Source organism: Chanodichthys erythropterus, chromosome 10, assembly GCF_024489055.1.
Source record: "Chanodichthys erythropterus isolate Z2021 chromosome 10, ASM2448905v1, whole genome shotgun sequence".
Lineage (NCBI taxonomy): Eukaryota > Metazoa > Chordata > Actinopteri > Cypriniformes > Xenocyprididae > Chanodichthys > Chanodichthys erythropterus.
Window position 1 is genome coordinate 37828492 of NC_090230.1, and position 20955 is coordinate 37849446.

Below are 20955 nucleotides of genomic sequence, written 5' to 3' on the forward strand. Positions count from 1 at the left end.
CTGTATAATTTTGTTCATAAAATACTATATTGTGTATAATTTTGTTCAAATGCAAAACTATTTTGTTGGACTGCCAATTATAACGCAGCTGACTGTGTGTTTGATCTATTTATCACATGCTAGATTGTGCTTTTTTATTGTCTCTTTTGCTGTTTACCTGCTGACATTAGTTGTATTAGTGCAATTTGATTTATTTATATGAAAACTTGAATATTGCACTGGCTGTTTAGGCAACAGAAAGTCAAGTTACTGATTTTTCTTCCACAGGCACTCAGTTGTTTACATTAGTGCATTTACTGCAGATTCCAGCATTATCATGTTGTTTTCCCTTTTTGCAAACACAGAATGATTTCATACTGAAACTGTATTTATGGTTTGAGGTTTGTTCAAATTAAACTTCAGCTATCAAATTCAACTAGATATTGTGCACTAAGCAGTTTAATTGAGGAAAGGTGTGCTAATTAATACTTTTCTAAAATTGGTATACTAGCTCTGACAGTATTTATATAATTTTTTACCTCTAAAACACCACTATGTCCAACTGCCCTGTGCCCTCCTTCCAGGGCTGGATTGGGACTCATTTTCAGCCCTGGAGTTTCATGCCTGCTGTGTTCACACCAAACGCGAATAGACCGTCTGGCGCGAATGATTTCAATGTTAAGTCAATGTAAAGACGCGTTTACGCACGTCTGGAGGTCTCGCGGCGCGAATAAGGCGTTTAGCGCGGCGCGAGACCTCCAGTTCTAGACTTCCAATCTAGTTCGCGCGAATTGAGCGTTTCGCGCGAATTGAGCGTTTCGCGCGAATGGTGCTTTTTGTGCTTTTACGCGTTTGACGGGAATTCGCGTCTGACGCCCGAGTTGAAAAATTTGAACATTGGCGTAAATTCGCGCCGCGTTAACCAATCAGGAGCCTGCTTGCTGCTGTGGCGGCAGGCCCGCCCGGAGTCACTCATTCAAAATGGAGGAACGACTGATATTATCAGTGAGCAGTCACCCAGAGATTTATGACACAAGTTCATACTTCAGACAGGAATAAAAAGGACCTCGCTTGGAAGAGTGTCGGTGAGGAGATTGGGCTACCTGGTAAGTTGTAAATACACATTTCACTTTTGAGTCACGTACACGTTTATCGACCCGCGGCCTTCCCGCGACGCTGACCCCTACGCCGCTGTTCTGCTCTCCAGAGCAAATACAAAGCGGTAGCTCTCTCGATGAAGGCACGATCAACATCAGCCATCTTGCAAACAGACCCTCAGCAGCGGGGGCTCTCCGACAGCATGTCCCTCCTTCCTCTCGGGTTTCGACACCAGTGTAACGTAGTTCGTATGTACGAACGTTTAAACAAACTTTAAATCAAAATAAACAAAAAACAAAACGAAAGTAATGCCGGCAGACCCTCACGGACATCTGCCAGCCACACAAACATAATACAACATAAAGTACAGGCCTGGTTCTCTCTCATCCTTCACTGTCATCGCTCCTTATGCTTCCGGAGCTCCGTGAGAGATTCGAGACCGGTGCAACACGCAGCTGACACTCATTATCACTCGTGTCACCGGCCTTGTGCCACTCCCTCACGGCTCTCGCCCGCCCTGCTCATCACAACCAAGTTCCCATTGACATGCATTATATGACTGACAGACCACAATGGTTGGAGTTAAAAATCATCATTTGTGTTTTACTGAAGAAACAAAGTCACCTACATCTTGGATGCCCTGGGGGTAAACAGATAAACATCAAATTTTCATTTTTGGGTGAACTATCCCTTTAAGCATACGCACACAACGCTGCGTTCACACAGGTCGTCTGCATCAACGCTTGACGGAGGGCGTGCCTGAAGCTTGCATTGATGCGACCGTCATAGTACAACAGCCAATCACATTACTTTCCAGTGTTGCATGAATGCAATTGGCAAGCGTCTGTGATCAGATTGGCTGACGCCTGCATTGGCGCTTGAAAAGTTGAGAAATCTTCAACTTCTGCAACGTGAGTGAAGCCAGAGATCATATTATTATAGGGAGATAATAATAATATGATATTATTACCATATTATTATAGGGAGGGTCTGTATCTCTTACCATTGGAGAAAGCGTAACGGCTAACTTAATCACGTGTGGCACCTCTCAGCCTATCGTGTCGCCATTCAGAACTCCTCCCTGTGTAACGCCAATGCGTACCAGCAGTTAGTATTAGCCATTACGCTTTTTTGGCTAAAGGTTGCAGGCCTGCCTTCCAGTGGCTTTGGTGAAGCGACACGACAGAACCCATTCAAAGTAAATGAGAAGCGTTAACGCAGACGCCCCATGTGAATGCAGCGTTACAGATTAAAGGCCCCTGGTTTTGACAACGTCATCTGTACGCGAAGAACGCAAAGGAACAAGAGGACAATTTAAATTCGGTGTATTGAATAATACTTTCTTGCTGTTGGTCCAGTTTTGACAGGATACTTCGGTATTAAAAAAAATGCAGCAGTTCATCAGTTCATCATACTTCCACACTGGCATTTGTGAATCCTTTTTTTCCTTCATTCACAAGCAAGGGTCTTTCTGTCCGGGTGTGCCAAACCAGTACCTGAAAAAGACGAAGAACCCATTTTTCTTTTTGCGTTGACAAGCCTTGTACTTTCCAAAAGAAAAAAAGAAACTAAAAAGATTTGGTAAGGTTATGAAGGTTCAGGTTTAGGACTCACCTTTGTGCAGTTAGAGGCTTTGGGTTCCAGGTCACTGAGAGTGACCAGATCCTGTAGCAAGCTGCTCTCCTGGTATCCACCTTTTACCCCTTTTAGCTTAAAGTAGGCTTGAGGTTTACTGAGGATGAGTTGAAGGTTCACTGCAAACCCAGCCATGTCGATGGCAAAAGGTCGATGAGGGTCAAACACCGTCCTCCAGCCGAACACTTTGCCTTGAGAATTGATTTTGGGCGACTCGTACCTGAGACCTCCGACGAAGGCGACCGGCCAGACAGATGCTTTACGAGTCCAACGCATCTGTGGTACAAAGAGGATGGAATCGGTCATGTGAAAGGACACAAACAATGAATAGCAGATCAATGTACTGTACCTCCTCAAACAGCTCCAAGCTGTAAGTGTTGTCATCATCTGCAAAATACACAACTCCTTTATGACCCGAGCTGGAGTTGATGTTCTCCCTGAGCCAGCGGAGAGCCAGGTTCCTCTGCATGGTTCCACGTGGAATACGAGCATTTCTGGGCTTCATCTGCACTTTGAGATCTGGAGGAGTCTCTATGTTCAAGTGGGTGTAATTCATTCCTGTGTTCTCCAGCAGTCTGGACACCATCGCTGTCCTCTGTGCCGCATCCTCCACCACTAGCCAGTGAAGTTTGGGGACATGTAGGAGAGTGTTAGTGAGGCGGGTCAAATCTGCCTTCTGGACGGGCCTACTGTAGGTTGGAGTTATTACATGAAGAGTTGGCAATGCATCAGACCAGGGTGGAGAGTGGCTGTGGACGTATTTAATCCGGGTGATCTCAGTGATGTGCTTGTTCTTTATGATGCAGGACTCATGATGTCTAAAGCTTCTTTGGTGAGCTTTACTGGCCCCTGTTCTGTTAACTGTCCATCAAAAAAAAAAAAAAAAAAAAAAATCCAAGAGTTTAGAGTAGGGACAAACAATATATCAGTACCACAATGTCAGCCGATATGCAAATTATTATTATCAGTTTTGGTGGATATTGGATACTGATTGTGCATTTGAATCAGCTTGAAGTTATTGCACAATAGTTATGTAACATTTTATATCAATGCAATCTTTTTAAAAAACAAGAACCCGCAAAAAAAGGTGATCACTTGTTCATTCATTCACTCACTAATTCCTTAAGAACATAATATGGAGTGAATGAAATTAATTAAGCATAACATGCTAATTCCAGATTGTAGGCCTACTGACAAAATAGAGATACGTTTCATAAAGGTATCGCGTTAATGTTTATGAGCTAATCTGTTAAATGTAGGGTGACCAAACGTCCTGTTTTCCCAGGACATGTCCTGTTTTCACGTCCTGTCCTGGCCGTCCTGGTTGTTTTTTTTTTAAAGTGATGAAAATGTCCTGGTTTTTCATTGTTTTTCATTGGGCCATTACATTACATACATTAAATGAGTTTCGCAGACATGCGCGATTGCACGTGCAAATATTAGTTAACAATGTATCTCAAAACATTAGTGGATTATTCCATAAAGGTAAATATTCTCAGCGTCGTGGCTGACTTATGCCTAAACTACAGTTGATTACTACTTCTAACAGTTTAGATGTTTTCATTAGTATGCATGATTTTTGCAGTCATCTGTAAATAACAGATACTTTAATGAGTTCAGCTCGTTTTGCTCTTCCTTTGTACCTCGCGATGTAACAGCTGATAGGCCAATATAAATTTCTTTATAACTTTCATGCTTATTTGTTAAGAAACAAAAAACTGCTGGGAAAGATCAGCTCTACAGCAAAATATAAATTGGCAGCAAACAAGGAGGATGAGGAAGAAAAACAGGATGAAGAGGAAAACAAGGATGAAAAAAAACTAAAGATTTTTTTTGTTGTTAGTTTTTGTAAGTTTGTGAGAGCTATTTTTGTTAAATTTGGATTGCTAATATGGCAGAGGTATTTTTTAGGTAGCCTATTTATTTTTCTAATACAGAAGATACATTATTTATATCATTATTTCATTCGTTATTTTTTAAACGTGTCATAATAAATGTTGAGTAACCTCTGAGAAGCCTATCTGAATTTGTGTCTTTGGTTATGGATAGCATTTTGTAATAATTTTCTATCCATACAGAGGAGGCCTACTTTAAATGTATTGAAATTATAAGGCATCTTTGAGTAAACCTCGAGTTTCTCATTGCTGGGCCGAGTGTCCTGGTTTCGGTAATCAAAATATGTTCACCCTAGTTAAATGAGACAACCACATATACTACCACATATACAACCAAAAATATCATCCGTCAGCCTGACACACTCACAACCGGATATGCAACTGTGCCACAACATGTGCCAGTGGCACCAAAAAGTAATGCCGCGTTCCAGGCAACCCGTAACCAGTGTTTTTCCAACCTTCTACCCGTGAAAGTGCACTGGAACAGCAGTCAAAGCCGTGACTTCCCACCCGTGAACTGGTACTAGATCGATGTACTCCCAGTTACGAGTTCTGACGTCACATTGCCCGCGAAATTGGCAGCCCCTATGGATGCAGTGTTTATGCAAGTGCACGATAAAATAAAAGGTATAACAGCTTCTCTTGCCTTATGCGCCGTTTTCCTCCTCTGTTTCCCTCATATAAGCAAGGAGTAAGCACATTTGGCATAGAAGTTAAAGGTACAATTTGTGATATTTTTTTCCGCTAGAGGTCGCTAGAAGCCTATTCAAAACAAAGGCGTAGTTTGATGACGCCAAGTTTTAGAGCGGAAAATTGGGACATGTGGTCTCCATCTCAACGGACGGTGCAAAAGAATAGGGATTGGAGTCTGGAAGAACTCATGTTCGTGGATGTGATTATTAACGTTACTGTAGTATGAAGCAGAGCAGGACCGAGTGTTGCGGGAGCTGAACGAGGAGCTGGAGCGATTGATCAACACACGCCTCACGAGCAGCGGGACTTTTATTATGACACAGTCGCTGGCGCCGCTTCCGCTTTTCCGGTCATGAGTTTACGGGAGCTGTCCTTGTCGACAGAACCAGCGGCAGATGGTAAACAGTAATTATATTCCACAAATAAGTAACACAATCCACCATAAAACGTGCAAGAAGTAAATAAGGAACTGCTTGAAGCAAGCTAGTGGTTTGCTGGACGCTAGACACTACTTCCGCATTTGTCTACGGCACTGTTGCCATGTGGCTTCTACGTCAGTAAAGGCGGTAACAAAGGTAACTGACGTCATTGACAGGCGACTGAACTGCCCCGTGTCACTGTTTAGAATGGGAATTTTCTCATGATTTACAAGTAGTTGAAAACATTAGAGATATTGTTTGTAATCAGCTGGACAAAATATATAACACTAGCCTAGTGGTTTTTGAATATTTTACTGCAAAAATTTTACATATTGTACCTTTAATGAGCATAAGCCCCGTACGGTCCGCCATGTTGGTTTGTTTACTCTTTTATGCAGTTTGGCGTGACTTTCCTGGAACGCTACAAAGTTGTGATTTAAAGTTGTGACTTACAGGCTCAAAAACCTGCCTGGAACGCAGCATAAGATGCCATATGGTGCATCCATTGGTGCATCCAAAATTGTCAATATTCATATTCATGCATTTTATTAATATTTCATGTTGATAATTTTATCATTTATGGCTTATTATTTGTCAACAATCAGGGGTGGAAATGGGGGGTAACGCGGAGGGACGGCGTCCCGGGAGTGAATTTCGAGGGGGGTGAACTGGGGGTGTTCCAGTTCAAATTAGTTCGATGAAGGGATTTCTGTATTTATTCACTCAATAGCCTATGAAAACGAAACCGATTCAGCGCAAAAACATAGCGCAATAAAATTGCATGATTAATCATAAAAAGATCGCAATCCGCATTCAAACACCCACGCGATCTTAGCCTACTCAGTGCTTGAAATTAGGCACAACACCTGAACGAACCGGCACTTCTTTAATCTGTAGTGTACCCACGCTTTGTCTTGCGTAGCCTACAGGTGTACTCTAACCACAACACCGAAACATAGAATCACGCTATTCTTTAATTGTATAAATCGCGCGTTCGGAGCTTTAATAAGCACGAGTGCGAATCAATGCATGCGCGTTCACCAGCGCGCTCCAAAATTGTGATAAGATTTGCGCGAGCCGTTCCTATGATAAAATGTGCAACCCATTTGAATTCTATTGAGAATGTAACGCTATGAGAAAGTCAAATATGATCTAAAGACAGCCACTAAAAGACGAAAAGAGGGAATTGATCACGTTCTATTGTATTTATTGCGGTACATTTTAACTTGTTAAAGAATTTATATTAAGGGGAATAGATTTTTTTTAAAGAGAGAGAAAATAGTTGCCCTAAGCATGCAATGAGGAGCCATTAATGGTCTAGCTGTAATTATATCCTTACTGTAACAAATGCTATGGTTAAACAAGTACAAGAACTACTTTTTCATAAGGCAAGTACAAGCTAGAATCATGGATCTTCTTGAATTATTGACTAAACATTAGTTTTCCTCATGTGTAAAATGTTTTCTGCTATTTGACAGATGTGCCCATTAGGAAAAACCTGGCTGTATTCCAAGAATTAACATGCTCAGTATATGAACATTTTAAATAGATAGTTTGACTTCCCATTTGTAAACAAGTAATTATTAACTATAGCATGTTACTTTATTGCAGTTATGTTATCAACCAACTTTGCATGTGTGGACCATTTTGCAAAAATAAAGCAGCAAATAAACCTCGAGGGAGCAAACCCAAACTCCTTACAACCGAGGGAGCGAGGCAGCAAGACAGCTAGGTTTTCAGACGCAGCCATGGACTAAGGGAGAACATGAGGAGCAAGGGAAACATGACACAAACAAGCAACATGAAACAAACTACAAATTAAAAGACATGAAGTCAAAAACATGAACACAAACACCCGTGACATTCCTTTTGCATTAAAACTGGATTCCCCTTTAAATGTGTAATTGTTGATTTTCAAAGTATACTGAGAGGTAGTCATCCAAAACATTCAGTTTTCTTTAACCCGAGGACAAATGTATTTAAAATGTCTGTGACCTGTTCAATTCAGTATACACCACATATGCAAATTCCTAGACAATGTATCTTTAATTTGGCAAAAATCAAACAGGTAATTTTCTTCAAGCAAATATTCTGTTGAATGAACATGTTTGTGCCATATACAATTCATAAATGTTGTTCATTGACCTTTCATGTGCCTGCTTGATAATAGGCCTGTTTAATGTTAGCATATTATATAATTATATAATATTTAAATACACCTGAAAAGTCAAGGAAAGTAAAAAAAAAAAAAAAAAAAAAAAAAAAAAAAACTTCTCATAGAGTCCCCCAGTGAATCTTATCCATTTCCAGCACTGGTCAACATTATCTTTGATTTCATATTCATGCACTCCTACTCCATATATTAATCCTCATCAAAGTATTTACTCTTTAATGTACTCCTTTATGGTTATTCTTCTTGTATCTTTAAGAGTATGCTTGCTATATTGTTCTTCAAGTGTTCTAATGTGACAGGTCATGTTGACACGTTAGATATTGTACGACTGCCAAGTACTGCAGAAGTGATGAAGTTTTCAAAATTAGTTGCTCATTTGAACTTGATGTACCTTAGTATGCAAATATGTTTCCATTTCTTCAGACATGAGATCTGCAGTATTCTCTTAAGGGTGTCAAAACAACACCTTTTGTATCTATTTTCATGTATCTTTGAGATCAGTCACTATTACCTAGATTTTACACCAACTGTGTCTGAAGATAAGATAAGTCTGTTTGACCTTTTCTTATAAGACCAAAACATAAGTTTGAGTGGGATGTAAGTTTTCCTATGCTTATGGTATAAAACGGGCTGGGTCTTTGATAGTTTAGCTTTTCTTTTGCTCTTTTTGCTTCTCGCATCTCTTCTGCGTCTTCTACTTCTGGCTGCTTCTGTTCTACCTCTCATTTCATTCTGCAAATATCTTAATTTTGTTCCTTCTTTCTCTATATTCAGATCTTCATCTATTAGATACATTACTCTGGATTCTATTATGAACTATTAATTACTTAATTAAAAATTATAGAGACAAACAAATTAATTAATACATTTGTTATTCCTTATTCAAATTTGATCTCTTACATAATTTCTGGACTGCCTGGATCTAAATGCCTCAAGTTTTTGCATCACCACTAAACTAAATGCTTAAATTAACTTGAATGATGTTAGTATTTACCCTTCGGAACTGGAAGCAACGAGTTGCCAGCATGTTGGAGCCAAAACGTAATGACTACAATCCATAGTGCAAGAAAAACGAGTTCAATGATGTCCTTTCTCTTCGGCATGTCGTATGTCTTTTATAAAAAAGTCACTTTTTGGCTTGCAGCGATTATGAAAACACGATAATTGAACGATTTATGTTCCGCATTATAACGGCAATATAACTTGGATGAACACTGATAAAATAACGCCTTTTACTAATGAACTCACGCAAATATACAATATAGCCTACCCAAATAGGATTAATCAGACGAAAACAATAGGCGTAATATTAACTTGCATATGCACAAAATGGCATGAATGCAGAAGTAAACTTGACCTTATCATGTTGTAAATGCGCTAGTAAAACGCGGGCAATTATTAACTAATAAACCATAAAATAATCCACAATGTTCTACTAGCCTATTGAAAACAGTGCTCTTGTTGTAAAGCTGTTATTTCAGAAGTTCAGGTTTTCACAACAAGGGCAGATTGAACATATTTGTAGCTTACATTTTAAAATTAATTTATAATAGGCTACAACCTCTTTTCCAGAAAATTTGGGACATTTTGTAAAATGCAATAAAATCAAGAATCTGTGATTTGTTCATTCTCTTTAACCTTTACTTAACTGACAAAAGTGAAAAGAAAATTTTCACTGACCAACTTAAATGTATTCTCGTGGCAAAAAAAAGTGGCTGAACAAAAAAAAATTAAATTAATAAAAAGTTGGCAATGTTTGATTGTTAAACAATTAATAGAAAATTTGTATTAATTGCAATGATGCTACATTTTTGTTAATGCATTTCAATGATGTTTGCATCATTGCAAATACTATTTAAACCAAATTGTACCTGACCTCCCACATCAAATCAGCATAGTAAAGCTCTGTTCGAATGGAAGTTTTCCAGAGCATTTTTCTGTAATTAAAGGTGCCCTAGAACCAAAAATTGAATTTACCTCGGCATAGTTGAATAACAAGAGTTCAGTACATGGAAAAGACATATGTTGAGTTTCAAACTCCATTGCTTCCTCCTTCTTATATAAATCTCATTTGTTTAAAAGACCTCCAGAAAACAGGCGAATCTCAACATAACACAGACTGTTACGTAACAGTCGGGATCATTAATATGTATGCCCCCAATATTTGCATATGCCAGCCCATGTTCAAGGCATTACACAAGGGCAGCCAGTATTAATGTCTGGATCTGTGCACAGCTGAATCATCAGACTAGGTAAGCAAGCAAGAACAATAGAGAAAAATGGCAGATGGAGCAATAATAACTGACATGATCCATGATATCATGATATTTTTAGTGATGTTTGTAAATTGTCTTTCTAAATGTTTCGTTAGCATGTTGCTAATGTACTGTTAAACGTGGTTAAAGTTACCATCGTTTATTACTGTATTCGTGGAGACAAGAGCCGTCGTTATTTTCATGATTTGTAAATCTCTCCAACAATGTAGCATTAGCCGTTAGATCACAGCCTCAAACTCATTCAGAATCAAATGTAAACATCCAAATAAATACTATACTCACACGAATCGAAGCATGCATGTAGCATGAATGACGAACATCTTGTAAAGATCCATTTGAGGGTTATATTAGCTGGGTGAACTTTGTTTATGCACTATAACTGCAAGAGCTCAGGAGGGCAGGGAGAGAGAGATTTAAAGGGGCCGCGCAGCCTGAATCGATGCATAGTTAATGATGCCCCAAAATAGGCAGTAAAATTTTTTTTATTAAAATCTATGGGGTATTTTGAGCTGAAACTTCACAGACACATTCAGGGGACACCTTAGAGTTATAATACATCTTTTGAAAAGACGTTCTACAGCACCTTTAATGAAGTTGTTGTGCAGCAGTGTTATATCTGGTATACACTACACGACTTTTAAAATCTGAAGAAATTTTAAACCACAACGCATCATACATTTTGCAGAATTTATTAATGATCACAGAAAAAACAGGACATCATACACTTGCAGGATCACAAACTACCAGATTGTCAAGTCTTTCCAACTCTGCACAGATGCCACATTCGACCACTCCAGACACATCAGCCTGCCATCCTGGAACGGTCAGGGTGTCATCACTCACAGTAAGAATCAATGATGCCACAACATTGTTCAGCTTCTGAATTCCATAAGAAATGAAATAAAATTTCACAGGTGCGAATGCGTTGGTTTGTGTTTTTATATGTAATAACTCAATATTACAGGTTTTTATACTATGATAACTTTTTAATGTTGAGTTAGCTGATGCGTTCGTCTTGTTGTATTGTGTTAGTTTAGCAAAATCATCTGCTGAAGTCTATTGCAGATATAGATATTCATACATGCATCTAACTATGGTTCCAGCTGAACAGTCAATTTGCTCTCGATTGTTCATGGATCGGTGTTTTGACCGTTCCAATATGGCGGACTGCTTACATACAGTGGCCCATAGAAACAGCTACTAATGAGGCAGCTATGTTTATAAATCTATGGTTCCAACACAGCAAACTCACAAAGAAACATGTGCCTTGTTGCTAGGAGATTTGTGACAAATGAAAACAATATCCATTCTAAAATAGGCTCAAAATATCGAACATGTTTGATATCTTCCAAATGGACTGAATCATAAGTTGCATAATGACGCACTATATACTATGTACTCATTCATGTAGTGCGTGAATTGTAAAAGGTTATTTTGTCATTTAACAATGGAGTCTGATACCCCCTCCCCCTCCACTGCGTAATTAAATCTGCGACAGTTGAGTGCATGAAGTGTCCAACATTCCACACTTAAGTTTTTTCCATTAATTTAGTGCATCATCCAGGTATTTAAAGTGCACTTTTTCTTTTTGGAATTTTCAGTGTGAACGCACTACTTGCACTATTTGTACTTAAAAACGTCATAGAATAGTGCATAAGTACGTGAATTGGGATGCATCTATAGTCTCAAGCTAAAAAATCAGAGTTGGTGGCCACCATGCAAGTTTCTGAAAAATCGGTCAACTCTAACTGCCTAAAATTGGTAGACTGGCTCTGACTTTTGGCAGTTAGACTACTCCAGACTGCAACAGGGCAAAAATCTGTGCAAAAGTCATGGGAATTAAGCTGTTGCGAAGCTTTCAAGAGTTTGACTCTTTACATTTCCAATAAATCCCTTTTAATTGAGAGTTGCCCTTTAGTGAGAGTGTCTTTGACAAGGGGACAGTTTAAATTCAGTGTGCTGAATAATTCTTTCTTTCTTGCTTGCTGCTAATCCAGTTTTGACAGGATACTTCAGTATTAAAAAAAATGCATGACAGCAGTTCATCATACTTCCACACTGGCATTTGTAAATCCTTTTTTTCCTTCATTCACAAGCAAGGGTCTTTCTGTCCGGGTGTGCCAAACCAGTACCTGAAAAAGACGAAGAACCCATTTTGCTTTTTGCGTTGACAAGCCTTGTACTTTCCAAAAGAAAAAAAGAAACTAAAAAGATTTGGTAAGGTTATGAAGATTCAGGTTTAGGACTCACCTTTGTGCAGTTAGAGGCTTTGGGTTCCAGGTCACTGAGAGTGACCAGATCCTGTAGCAAGCTGCTCTCCTGGTATCCACCTTTTACCCCTTTTAGCTTAAAGTAGGCTTGAGGTTTACTGAGGATGAGCTGAAGGTTCACTGCAAACCCAGCCATGTCGATGGCAAAAGGTCGATGAGGGTCAAACACCGTCCTCCAGCCGAACACTTTGCCTTGAGAATTGATTTTGGGTGACTCGTACCGGAGACCTCCGACGAAGGCGACCGGCCAGACAGAAGCTTTACGAGTCCAACGCATCTGTGGTACAAAGAGGATGGAATCGGTCATGTGAAAGGACACAAACAATGAATAGCAGATCAATGTACTGTACCTCCTCAAACAGCTCCAAGCTGTAAGTGTTGTCATCATCTGCAAAATACACAACTCCTTTTTGACCCGAGCTGGAGTTGATGTTCTCCCTGAGCCAGCGGAGAGCCAGGTTCCTCTGCATGGTTCCACGTGGAATACGAGCATTTCTGGGCTTCTTCAACACTTTGAGATTTGGAGGAGTCTCTACGTTCAAGTGGGTGTAATTCATTCCTGTGTTCTCCAGCAGTCTGGACACCATCACTGTCCTCTGTGCCGCATCCTCCACCACTAGCCAGTGAAGTTTGGGGACATGTAGGAGAGTGTTAGTGAGGCGGGTCAACTCTGCCTTCTGGACGGGCCTACTGTAGGTTGGAGTTATTACATGAAGAGTTGGCAATGCATCAGACCAGGGTGGAGAGTGGCTGTGGACGTATTTAATCCGGGTGATCTCAGTGATGTGCTTGTTCTTTATGATGCAGGACTCATGATGTCTAAAGCTTCTTTGGTGAGCTTTACTGGCCCCAGTTCTGTTAACTGTCCATCAAACAAACAAAAAAAAAAATTATTGATTAGAATTTACATTTTTGGGTGAACTAACCTTTTAAGGCCCTGTTTCCACCTGGTATTATCAGCGCTAAATACAGGTGTAAACAGGGTCTAAAATGATTTGAGCTTGTTCACTTTCAACTACTTCCAAAGGTAGTCAAAAACCGATCAGCCTCAAAAGACTCTCCGCCTACTGATCTAATGCTTAACATTATGGGAAGCGTGCTAGCCAGATGGGATTTAAACTTTGTCGGCTGAAGACCTAAGTTTGGTTTGAAGACGAAAAATGTACCAAGCACAATGTTCTCTCACCATTACTGATTTTTTGTCCATTAGATCAAAAGATCTGAGAAAACAAAACAAAGCAAAATCAGGACAGAAGTGGTTGAAAGTGGACAAAAGATACGGATTAAAACATCAGATGTGAACAGGAATGTGTCTCCTTCATCTACTTGTGATCTGATCGACCAAAACGCAATACCAGGTGTAAACGGCCTTATTTTGAAGAATTGAAAAAAACTATACATTTGCATGCCCATAGACCCTCCCCTCAAAGAAATCAGGACATAAGTGGTCAAGAGATGGATTAAAACACCTGTTGTAAACGGGTATGTGTCTCCCTCTTGTAATTGTGATCCGATCGACCAAAGCACATCTTAATACCAGGTGTAAACAGGGCCATAGTGGAGTAATGCAGGGAATAGCGAATCATCCACAAAGCCTGACACAACACAGTACCATATTCTACTCGCAACTAGATAGGCAACAGGATGAGCCACAACATCTAATGCCACCAATGGCACCAAAATGTAAGATGCTATACCATTAAATGCCTAAATTAACTTGTAGCATTTGAAAGAATGATCTTAGTATTTACCTTTCAGAACTGGAAGCAATGGGTTGCCAGCACGTTGGTGCCAAAATGTGATGAGTAAAGTCCATGGTAACACAATCAAAACAAGTGCCAGGAAGTCCTTTCTCTTCGGCATGTCTTACCTGTGGCAAACAAGTCATCTTAGGGATTGGTATTAAACGGCTACCGATGCAGTGAGATCCAGTCAGACGAATAAGTGGTAGATGAAAATTATTTTATTCATAAGTAATGAATTAATAATAAAAATTATTTATCTCTGAGTAAAATAACATTGCCACAAAAGTAAAGAAGAAGGGCCCTTACTGCCTCAAGCGATATCCAAGAGCAAGAAAGAGAAGCTTTGTAGGAACTTTACAAACACACATAAGTTCAGATCAAATGAGGAACTGGAAAATCAATCATGTCCAAAAAAAAAAAAAATGTTTTCTAAGAATCAGGTCTATCCCCCTTGGTACTACATTCTGCAAGTATTGCTAAACAGTGCTTTTAACACTCATGAGAGCTCATGCAACACAGGGTACCAGACTTGGCAGACAGAAATAAGGAAATATGTCTCAAATTCTGAAGAAGTGGCAACTAAATGTAGACACATATATATTTTTAAAGCAGCGGTGAACTAAATGTCTGATGGATAGATGGATATGAGTATATGAGCTAAGATATTATGGCTAAAAAGAACAATCATAAATGGATTGATATAAGAATAATTCAGATATATTTGAAAAATAATTAGAATTTTTGAAGATTTTGAATAGAATTTACTTTAATTTACTCTATTTGTTTTCTGGAAATTGACTGTTAAAAGGATGTTTTTTTAAAAAGTTCAGTAAATGCATGATGAGTAACTGTTTTAAATAACCATGATCTAAATTTGTATCAAAATAATCGTAATTTTGATTTTTGCCTTAATCGAACAGCCTTACTTTATAAGTGCTAAGGCAAAAATCACTATTATCATACTTGGGGTTAATTATTGAAAAATTTGCTGCCATCACTGCACACATCCCTGCAATGTGCAGCATATGATTCATAGCTTTTAGGATGAGATAAGTCAGGTTCTACTTGAAAAAAGTCTGGGGGGAAAAAAAGAGAGATCCTCTGCAGCTTCTTTTTCCCAGAAAATAGGTCAGCATAAGCCTTAAACTGAATACAAATTTAAAGATACCAAAAATTCTAATGCATCCTCTCAATCTCAGGTCTCTTAAGAGGTGTTTCAATTTCACATCTTCAGTAGATACTCCAGCAGGACATTCTCTATGATAGAGATGTTTTTCCGTTTCTCTGCATGTTAAATGAGCTTACCGGTGTTTATCCCTCCCTTTTCATAGTCCCAGCAGCAGTCAACGTCTGAGCAACTCCATCAGGAACTGCATCACATAATCACATTTAGACTCAGATATCATGACCCGTAATCATTTGATGTAAAATTTCAAATAATGAAAAAATATATAATAGATGATGAAATATTTTAGAGCATAACTGGAACAAATATGTATTCCAGATATGAATTCGTGGTCAGCATGACACACCATGAAAATTCATGCTGAACATTCTCTATGTTTTGGCAGGTCATTCTGTCCATAAGAATGTCAGACAAACATATCAAACAGGAAGACAAATGAATGAGAACTCTGCTCAGGAAAAGAGCAGCTCTGAAAGCTGTCAACACACACACACACACACACATACATTCTGTCTCTGTCAATTATTTGGGTGTTAGATTTAGGTCAGACCATTGTGTGTCTCAGTAAGCCACAAAATAATGAGCGCCGCCAGGGAATCAGACTGAAGTCCGATTAAGCCACTGAATTGAGCTGAAATATTTGATCTGGTCTTAATCAGTAAAACTGCATAACGGCACGTTAATATTTAACAAATTATAATATGCTAATTTCTTTTATGAATTTAATGTATATAAATTTACAATATAAATAATATGGTAACACTGTAAATATAAGGTTCCATTAGTTCATGTAAGTAAATGCTTTAATTAACAATGAACAATACATCTATTACAGTATTTATTAATCTTTGTTAATGTTAGTTAATAAAAATACAACAGTTCATTGTTAGTTCATGTTAGATCAGGTCCGTTAAATAATTTTGAACAGATACAGTTTTTGATTTTAATAATGTATAATTAAATGCTAAAAATTAATTATAAACTAAGATTAATAAATGCTTTAGAAGTATTTTTCATTGTTAGTTCATGTTAACTAATGTTAACAAATGAAACCTTATAATTATCAATAGTGTAATAAAATTCTAGAATTTTTGTTATTTATAAATATTTGTATCTATTCATATTATATATAAATGTGCTAATTTGTCATGATATTAATGGCATAATGCAAACAAATCTTTTCATTATGGACATGATTTCATGAGATTCATTCATAATGTTCACCAAAATGCTGTCAAATAACCAAAACCCCTTTACATTTTCTACGATCAATGGTTTAATCTTTCTGAAGATCCTTCATGAGCATCATAATCGCATGTCTGTCCCCATTTCTTATGCAAGAGGCCCAGATCCACTCCTTACCGTTTAGACAAACATTTAAACAACCAATAAAAAGGCAGCACTGCTTGGTGCCTCGCTCTTGTTTCAGTTTGTTTATTGTGCGTGTGTCCCAGAGGGAGATATGGATGTGTTGCTAAAACTGGCTGTAAGAGAAAACTGAAGCTCTATATATTCAGCACAACTCAAGCTCGCATTAAAAAGCTTAGCAATTGTACATTTTTAAAACTGTGACAATAAAACATTTAAACACCATACATCTTACACTTTTGCATTCAAGAGGAAAGCATATCACAATTTAAAGATTTAATATTAAAGCCAGTTTTACTTACATATTCCATATATCTCTCGTTGCCTTGAAGCGACCATTTACACACTGTATATCTGTCAGATATCCTGCTGCTGGCCTTTGAGAAAGAAAAGACAATAAGAGACAGAGAGAGAGACGGCTGCTGGGCTGGTGTCAGCACTGCCAGGGCCAGCAGGGGGATGAGAGGTCATCCCTCTAGAAGAATGTGTCCTCTCATTCAGACAACAAAGACTGCAATTGTGGATGCTGATGGGAGATGGCAGCAGAAACAAAGGGCAATCATCAACAACGTCATCAACTGAAATTCTAAAAACATGAGGAATACAATAATATTACCTCAAGAATGAGGCTTTGTTTTATCCATGAAGGTTCTGAGACTGTTCTGAGATTCTGTGAAGTGAGAGTTTTCCTCATGATCATCACACAATGTCTTTCAGTTCAGTTCAGAGTTCAGAGAATCTTTATTGTCTATCAACAATGATAGAACTTTTTCTTTGGTTAAAAGGCTCTCATACAATACAACATACTACATACATACAATCCACAACACACAGTTCATTTGAAAACAAAACACACAATCACTTAACCTTATTTAAAATGGTTACTGCATTGGGCACAAAAGAATTCCTGTAAGCCTTCTTCCTAGCCAAAGGAATTCTAAACCGGCATCCTGATGGAAGTAACTGAAAAGCCTCATAAAGAGGATGTGTACAATCTGAGATAATATAAAATGCTTTCCTCTTAACTAACACATAATAAAGATTTGAAAGCTCAAGCTGTGAGACCCCAATAATCTTTGATGCCTGCTTAATAATTCTTGATCATTTTTCCTTATTTCCAGCTGAAAGTAGACTATACCAAGAAACAATATTAAACGTCATGACAGATTCCACAAGTGACCGATACACTGTAGTCATGATATCCTGTCTAACACTAAATTTATTCAGCTGTCTCAAACTAAATAAACGCTGATTAGCTTTCTTACAGACACCATTCACATGTTGTGCAAAAGATAGTTGACTGTCAATCATAGTGCCCAAATACGTGAAGGATTCAACCTGTTCAACTTCCTGCCCCCCTAACCTAAGTGGTTCACAAAGTGAAGAATAAGTTTTGGGAGGACGAACCCCCCCACAGCACAGCTCTTTGGTCTTATTTATGTTCAGTTTTAAGGAACTGTCATGGAACCAGCCAACCATGGATTCAACAAATTGCCTAAATATGACCAGGGACTGCTTGTCTGTCATACAAGCCACCAACGCCATGTCATCTGCGTATTTCAAGAGTGATATACCCTTAGTTCCACACATGATTTCATTTGTGTATATAGAAAATAAAATGGGTGATAAAACAAAACCTTGTGGAACTCCCGTATTTATAATAATACGACTAGATTTGTGGTCATACATTCTAACATATTGGGGTCTATTCATTAAAAAATCTTTAATCAATTGCACAAGAGTCAAATTAACTTGCCATTTTTGAAGGCGGTCCAACAATAAGTTAATATTAACTGTGTTGAAGGCAGATGTAAAATCCATAAATAAAATCCTAACAAGCGAGTTGGGAGCATCCAAATGTCTAGTAACAATATCTAAAAGAGTTAGACAAGCATCTTCAACTCCCCTTTTTGACTTGTAAGCAAACTGAAGCGGGTCTAAACACTGACCTACACTGGCAGAGAGCTCTACTACCACCCTCTCCATGCATTTACTGAGAACCGAGGTGAGTGCCACAGGTCTGAAATTCTCCATCTCTTTAACATTAGATTTTTTTTAGGAACAGGAATTATCATCGTCTCTTTCCATGCTTTTGGAACATGTCCAGTGTTCAATGACCATGGGAAGAGCTGAGTCACCATTCCACCTAATTGAGCGGAGCACTCCTTCAATATACGGCTACCAAGACCATCTGGGCCTGGAGCTTTCCCTGGCTTTAACCTAGAGAGAATGGAAATGACCATTTGCTCATCCACACTAACAGGAGTGGGAACATTAATATCATTAATCAGGTCCCAGACCTTCACAGGTCTGATCACATTGAACCTTGTATAAAAATTGTTCAACTGTTCAACAAAGGTATAGGATCTGGACACTGCACACGAACTGAAACCTGCTTTCCCATTATCATATTAATTCTGCCATGCAGTTTTTGTATTCCCTCTTGTAAATTTCTCCTCCATTCTATCATTATATCGGAGTTTGGCTACCCTTGTTTTAATCTTCAGTTCTTTCCTCAGTTCATTTACACGCCTTTTGTCACCTTCAATAAATGCCTTTTTTTTTTTAATTGAGACAGTGTTTCATTTCTTTATCAACCCATGGCTTATTGTTTGGATAAAGTTTCACCTTTTTTAGTCGGGATAACATTACCAGCACAAAAAGACATATATGAACAAACTGAGTCATTAAGTAAGTCCAAATTTCCCTCGTTACTCCGGAAAAACATCTCCCAGTCAGTCGCTTCAAAACACCCCCTCAGAGTTTCCACAGTGTCATTATTCCATACCTGAATGGTCTTTGTTTGAATCTTATGTGATTTCAATCGCTATCTGTATTTTGGCAATAGTAATATTACATTATGATCTGAGAAGCCATGGGGAGGGAGGGATTTAGAAACGTATGCACCTGGAATATTACCAAAACACAAGTCCAGCGTTCTGTTCAAACGTGTTGCAACTGTAACAACTGTCCGCAATACGTTGAGCTGCAAGGACATTATCAGGGCCAGGAACATAGGCAAGAATCACAGTCACTTGGGTGAACTCACGAGGTAAATAATGAGGTCGAAAGGACACGGTCATAATCTCATAGTGTCTTGAGCAATCAGTCTCTCGCACCGTGAAATTAGTTGCCCATTTATCATTTACGGCCGTGCAAAGACCGCCTCCGATAGCCTTCCCTGTTTTTACAGTGTCCCGGTCATATCGTATAAAAGTAAATCCATCCAGACTCAATGAAACATCTTCAGACAACCATGATTCAGTGATGCAAAACAAACTTGTGTTTCGAAAGTCCGAATCAGTCTTCATCAAGACAGACAGTTCATCTGCTTTATTCCGTAATGAACGCAAATTTGATAAAATAAAAGCAGGTAAAGGTAGCTTACTTCCACGTATTCTCACCCGGTTTCTAATAGGCTACCTACTCTTGATCTTCTTTTCCGTCGAATTCTTTTCCTTAGCATATGCTCGGGTATTAAATCCAGAAGTGGCGAAATAGGTATTTTTGACGGAATATGTCGCAGGCTTAGAAGTTCAAGTCGATTGTATGTCATTAAGCCACAGGTCATTGAATGTGAGTCAGCTGATAGGCTCCCACATGCACAAACAGGTTGAGCGCACAAAAAAAGTCCATAGCAGTATCCATAATTTAAAAAACGGCATACATCGTACAAGAAAAAAAACTGCACGCTAAGTGCACGCAAACTTAAAACAAAACAAAACAAATAACAAATCATAGAGTGAAATCAGACTCAGGTTGATATCAGACATTACTGAGGTGGAGACTGGATGGTGAAATCAGACTGTCAAGTGAAATTCACAGAAAGTGAAATCAGACTGGGGTGTAGATCAGAGTGGAGATGATGAAATCAGACTCCGGTGGAGATGAGACTGATTTTACTATCCAATCAGACTGAGGTGGAAATCAAATAATGAAATCAGACTGTCAGACAGTGAAATCAGGATGTGGTGGATATCAGACAGTGAAATCAGACTGTTAGAAAGTAAAATCATGAAGTTGATATGAGAATCGGATTGAGGTAGAAATCAGACAGAGGTGGAGATCAAACTGCAAAATCAGCCTGAGTTGGAAATCAGAGAGTGAAATCAAACTCGAGATGACATCAGAGAGTAAAGTGAAACAGGTGGAGATTGAATAGTAAAATCAGACTGACAGACAGTGAACTTATTAAGCTGCATATCAGAACTGAGGTGC

At 38.6% G+C, this 20955-nt stretch overlaps 2 protein-coding genes across 4 annotated transcripts; both read right to left on the bottom strand.

The window, feature by feature from the left end:
- Window positions 1-1722: 1722 nt before the first annotated feature.
- On the bottom strand, window positions 1723-9192 carry LOC137028614 (galactosylgalactosylxylosylprotein 3-beta-glucuronosyltransferase 1-like). The gene is made up of 4 exons (XM_067397627.1): window positions 8887-9192; window positions 3062-3573; window positions 2692-2988; window positions 1723-2573 (listed from the first exon to the last, which is right to left on the bottom strand). The coding sequence occupies exons 1-4, from the start codon at window positions 8993-8995 to the stop codon at window positions 2487-2489; spliced, it is 1005 nt and encodes a 334-aa protein (XP_067253728.1). The 5' UTR covers window positions 8996-9192; the 3' UTR covers window positions 1723-2486.
- Window positions 9193-10951: 1759 nt separating this feature from the next.
- Window positions 10952-20214, bottom strand: b3gat1b (beta-1,3-glucuronyltransferase 1 (glucuronosyltransferase P) b). Of its 3 annotated transcripts, none has more exons than XM_067397626.1 (8): window positions 20126-20214; window positions 17354-17407; window positions 17040-17263; window positions 15489-15553; window positions 14190-14308; window positions 12789-13300; window positions 12419-12715; window positions 10952-12300 (listed from the first exon to the last, which is right to left on the bottom strand). In XM_067397626.1, exons 5-8 carry the CDS (start codon window positions 14299-14301, stop codon window positions 12214-12216), a joined length of 1008 nt encoding a protein of 335 aa, XP_067253727.1. In that variant the 5' UTR covers window positions 14302-14308; window positions 15489-15553; window positions 17040-17263; window positions 17354-17407; window positions 20126-20214; the 3' UTR covers window positions 10952-12213. The 3 variants fall into 3 exon arrangements, with proteins under 3 accessions (XP_067253727.1, XP_067253725.1, XP_067253726.1); XM_067397624.1 differs by having other exon boundaries at window positions 20142-20196; XM_067397625.1 differs by lacking the exon at window positions 20126-20214 and adding an exon at window positions 19526-19567.
- Between the last annotated feature and the right edge of the window lie 741 nt (window positions 20215-20955).